Source organism: Colletotrichum costaricense, assembly GCF_030867565.1.
Source record: "Colletotrichum costaricense strain IMI 309622 chromosome Unknown Scaffold_30.1, whole genome shotgun sequence".
Taxonomy (NCBI): domain Eukaryota; kingdom Fungi; phylum Ascomycota; class Sordariomycetes; order Glomerellales; family Glomerellaceae; genus Colletotrichum; species Colletotrichum costaricense.
The window spans coordinates 297,119-302,515 of record NW_026848259.1 but is presented as its reverse complement, the minus strand read 5'-3'; the positions used below and the strand labels follow the sequence as shown (position 1 = coordinate 302,515).

The following is a 5,397-nucleotide window of genomic DNA, read 5'->3' as shown; positions in this document are numbered from 1 at the left end:
GGTCGCATTGTGTCGTTAGTCCATAATTGAGTTACAGAAAACCTGTTATCTCCAACTGCCTCATCAATAACAGCGACAAATTTCACAAGCCTAGTTCCAGCCTCCGCGATTGCTCTTAGCATGCCCATGTTCTCCTCTGTCTATACTAGCCTGAGCTTGCCGTCTTGGCGACCACCTGCTCATCGCTTAACTGCACTCTGACGGTTGGTGTCCAAAAGCCCAAGCAGGATCCCGGCTGCGTCAAAGGCCCAAACTTGCCATCTTAGTGATCACTCAACTTCCATCGACCAGTCCGGCACGACACAGATACCGAATCAGCAGCCATGGCGAACGAGCAGATCTCGCTGCCGCATCTGGTGATGATACTACTGGTGACGGCGTTCGTGATACGGTTCCTGTTCTTCTTGCCGGCCCCGCCACCGGCGTCGCGATAGAGCGCTGCAGCGGTACTACGCACGCGTGAGGCGGCGGTAGAGAGGGTGTAGCAGATGTTTTCTCAAGTGGGCCGGCGGACGATTCTGTGAGATCTACAGAGAAATAGCGGGAATATCTAGACGACGTTTGAGAGTAATCACGCAGGACGGATCCGTCGGCTACTTGCTATCTTAGTGGCGACTTGTTCAGCGCTCGATTGCGATCTGACTGCTGGTGTTCAGGTTCTAAAATGGGATCTTGGCTGGTTTGAAGAGCCCAAGTCCGTTCTCGTGGTCCTTCATCTCTCCAACGATGAACAGTATATCCTCGTGCAGAGCTGCTGCGTGTCCTGATCGCCGCCGCTCGGCTTCGAGACCTCTGCGCCGGAACATCGCCGTAGTATTAACCAATCTCCGCTGGTGGCTGATCACATCCGGTTCGAGGACACGGTCATTTTCCTGTAGAGCCGTATTCGAGTCAATATACTTGACAGAAAGAAAGCAAGAATGGACCTTACCTACTCTGCTCGAAGTTAGCGTACGTGAGCTGGTGTCAATGCTGGCGCCAATGCTGGCGACGGACTCCTCATTGAGGGGGCTGGGGTACAGGAGCGGGTACTCCTGCTGATCGGTCCAGGCGCTGAAATCTTCCAGAGCGAAGGTGAATGGTAGCCTGGTCGCAATCCTGTGAGCCGTCAAGCACAGGGTCTGCAACCACATCCTCATGCTGAGTGGTCGTCACTGATGCAGCAGATACTGAGGGTGGGTGCAAGTGTCCTGATAGTCGCGATGGCGATAAAAGTGACGTTTCCAAAAGGCCGAGTCGACGGAGCCAACGTCGGACAGAGCCGAACAATGATTGCTGGATTTCAAGTAGAAGGCTCGTAGACCATAACGTTGATTGTGGCTGCAGCTTTGGACGTCGAGACGATAAGGCAGTAAGGATAGTAGGCGTGTCAATTCGCATGCCGAAGTGTTCAGCGAGTCGGGTGGAATGCCGGTGGAATGCCGGAGAAAATCTGGATGAGTAGCCACAACAAGGTGAATTTAGCGGCCGAAAGTAGTGGTCTTGTGAGACTCACACTTGCGTCGAACGTAAAAGTAGGCAGAGATCATGAGGATCACAGATGGAACTGTCGATTCGAGGTTTTGCTGAAACCTAACGGCTTCGGCTCTTTTTGACCAATATCTTGCATCTCTATCTCTCAAGTTGAACATACGCAAGAGGGTGTAAAAGAGGAAACGTGTTCAGTCCTGGATGCCTGCTGCCTTTGCCTCGCGCGACTTGGGGTCCACGAGGGTTTCGGTGTCGCTTCGCACTGGTGCCCGCATTCTGTATATGGCGCTGTCTTGCCCTTGCCGCCCTGGTGCACCTTGGATGCGGTGCCGCGCTTGCCGCCGCTGGAGCTCAAAGCCCCTGGGCCGCCACGAATTACGGGCGTGAGCGGGATGGTGAGTAATAATAATATTTTGTTGATATACACGTCAGCAGGGCAAACACTTTCGTCCGGTACGAAGTCCAGCAATCGTATTCCACTGCGAATATAGTATGAAAGACCGAAGCTGGTGGACAGAGCCCAGAGTTCCTCCGTCGGGTGCAAGTACCTCATGTGAGGTAGGCGAGAGGGCCGTTTGCAGCGGCCCAACCACCTTCCGAATCCCCTTTTCTGCCGTGAATACTCCAGCATGTTCTGTGTCGGGGCGGATCGTCAATCGCCAACCAGAGTGAAGGCAGGCTGTCGATTGCGATCCTTACGCAGCGAGCCCAAGGTAGATGCAAGGGATTGCGGTTTGAATTCAACATTGCCGCTTCCATTTCCAGCAACTAGCAATTCGGCTGTCGCAATGGTTCTTCCTGCAGTACCTAGATGTTGCCCTATTTGAGCAGGAGGAGCTCGGTTCCGAACTTGGCCCGGGTTTTTGTAATCCCCGAACCTTCCATGCTCCCGAGGTCCATTGGGTTCCGCGCTATCAGATTGTAGCCATTGTTCCTGCAGCTCAAGGCTTTGTGGGGTCTGGTCATCCTTTCAGCGGCGGGCCCAACTTCCGGCGGAGCCTTAGAGGAAACAATAGGGTGGCTATCTCTTACCAACTCTGACATGAACTTTGAATATCCTGTCAACCGCTCCACTCCACCCCTGGCCGAAAAGTCACCTTTCCGATAAGAGCTTCTCAGGCTCATGTAACTACTTTGACTTGCAGCAAGCACGAACACGACCGCAGTCGAGCGATGAATAGCTGGGCAGGCCAACTCTGACCTGAACCTTTGCTATCCCGTCGACCACTCCCTTCCACGCCTCGCCGAACAGGCCCTCTTTGCAATGAGAGCTTTCCGGGACCATGGAATCAAATTTTCTCTGCCCGCTTTGACCTGGGCTCGGGTGGTAGCGTCAGGTAAGCACTTCTCCATTTTTTTCCTCGACGCCTGGTAAGCCTTCTACACCTACCTGCTCACACATTAATCAACAGACGTGCCTTCCAACCGAAAGATTCAATCGCTCGTTCCACTTTCAATCAGTACAATCCCGACCGCTGCGATCAATTTGCCCCGTCACAAAGTTGCCTTCCTCTTTTGCCTTGCTTACAACGCGGTTGGTCTTCTTGCCTCACTGCCATTCCCGATAGCGGACCGTTCTTCCGCTCGTTGTCGAGACCACGGGAAACCATGGTGACCTGGTTGACGTTAGGACACTTCAACTGGTTCACGTCGGTGCTGCCGACAGCAGCGCTTATACCCATTCAAATTAATCAAACAAATAAGTTAAACAAATAGTTAAATATAGGAATTTCAGTAAGTTAAATAATTAAATATCGTAAGGCCCTATATTTAATATATTTAATTAAATATAAAGTCGCTTAGAAAAAAGAAAATCCGGGGCTGGGCTAATTAAAAATTAAGAGTTTTGCTATCCGGGCAGTACTGTTTGGCTATCCGGGCAGTAACCCACTTTTTAGACCAATGAGGGCTCACAGCTGCAGAGCTCGGACCATAACCCCACACCCGTACCCGCTGCACTTACACACGGGCCACCCGGCGCAATTACGTAAGGCAGCCGCAGGCACGTTCAGTTGCAATTGCCCACGGTCGCAATTACCCACGGTCGCAATTGCCTACGGTCGCAATTGCCTGCTCAATTACTTACTTAATTACCTGCTTAATTACCTACTTTACTGTCTATTTCTATAGGCAATTACAACCGTAGGTAATTGCGACGGTACGTACTTACGGCTGCCTTACGTAATTGCTGCGCATATGCGCTAGGTGGCCCGTGGGTAGGTGCAGCGGGGTAAAAAAGTTTAGAGTTCAGACGGCAGGCTCTGATTAGTCTAAAAAGTGGGTTACTGCCCGGATAGCTAAACAGTACTACCCGGATAGCAAAACTCAAAATTAATATTCCTAACTATACCTTATAAAAGTTTTTAATTAAGAATATAAATACTTAAAGCAGGATTCGAACTTACGACTCTTTATTTATAATTATAAGTTTAGTATTATACTACTTAACTAAATAAATTATTAATAATTATTATAAAAAAAAAGCCTAAGTATTATAAAGCCCTAAATTTAATATTTTATTATATTTAAAAATTTAAAAAACCTCTAATACCCCCTTTTTTTAATATTAATAAAATTAACGAAGTTATATATTATTATTTCTAACCTTTTATAACTACTATAATTATTATTAAGATTAATTAAATTATATATTAATTAATTTACTATATTATAATTAATTAATTAGTAATAAGTTATATAATTTTTAATATATAGTTATTATTTTAAATTATTTCGTAATTATAAACCCTAATTAACGCTAGCCTCGTATTATTAACTAATTTTAATAATTATAATAGCCTCTTTACTTTTTTAAAAATAATTTAAAAAAGGAGGACTTTTATTAATAATAATTAAATATTATAAAAAAGTATAAAGTTAAGGAAGTTATAAATCTACTTAAAAAAAGTCTTTATTTAAAAAATCTATAATAAAAATATTCGAAGTAAAGTTTTTTAGTTTTATTATTATTATAATAAAATAAGTATTATTATTTATTTTAAAATAGTAACTACGAGCTTAGTAATAACTTATTTAAAATTAAAATACTAAATAATAAATCTAAGCTTTAGTAAGTTATGATATTTATTAGAATCCTCTAAGTACGGCTTTATACTAAAGAGATAGAAACTTATTTTTAATATTATTATAAAAAGCTAAGTAATAAGAATTAAGGAATTAGTAATTAAGTATATTATTAATAATAATAATAACCTATTTATAACTTTTTATAATCCTTATTTCTAGGCCCTCTTTTATTAATTAGATTATAATATTACTAACGAACTCTTATTATTATATAAAAATATAAAAAAAGAGCTAAGTAGGATCTTTATTAAAAAAAAATATATAATTAGGGTAAAGATTTAAAAGTTAATAATAAAAGTCTATTTATTATTTAATTTATAAACCTTATTAATATAAAATATTATTATTACTATTTTTATTTATTTTTTAAACTATACTAAGTAATAAATATAATACCTTATTATTTTATAATAATAATATAATATTTATAATAGGGCTAATATTACTTAGATTATAAAATCGGTAATAAATAATTAGGAATTAAGTAACTAAATTAAAATAGTTATTTATAATAATATTTTAAATAACGATACTTACTTAGGTTATTTATATCCTATATTATTTTATACTTATACTTAAGAAAATATTCTTAACTAAAAAATAAGGTATTATGGTTATATTCTTAACCTCGTTAATAGGGCCTTTTTTTTTAGTAATAATAAAAAAGTATTTAAATAAGAATTAAATATATTAATTAATACTAAATAATTTTAAAAAGATCTTAATTTTTAATATATAAGGGGCCCTATTAATAAGCTTTAGAACGTTATTAAATTTATTTACTTATTACTTTAATAATATAAAGCCTTTTTTAAAGTTAATAATAAGATTAATAAGAAC

The 5,397-nt window shown here is 40.9% G+C and overlaps 1 protein-coding gene across 1 annotated transcript; it reads right to left on the bottom strand.

Moving 5' to 3' along the window:
• Nucleotides 1–659: 659 nt before the first annotated feature.
• CCOS01_16436 (uncharacterized protein) lies at nucleotides 660–2,023 on the bottom strand (the record flags this gene model as incomplete). Its single annotated transcript, XM_060464572.1, has 5 exons — nucleotides 660–872; nucleotides 936–1,098; nucleotides 1,171–1,432; nucleotides 1,496–1,546; nucleotides 1,699–2,023. 5 exons carry the CDS (start codon nucleotides 2,021–2,023, stop codon nucleotides 660–662), a joined length of 1,014 nt encoding a protein of 337 aa, XP_060304888.1.
• Between the last annotated feature and the right edge of the window lie 3,374 nt (nucleotides 2,024–5,397).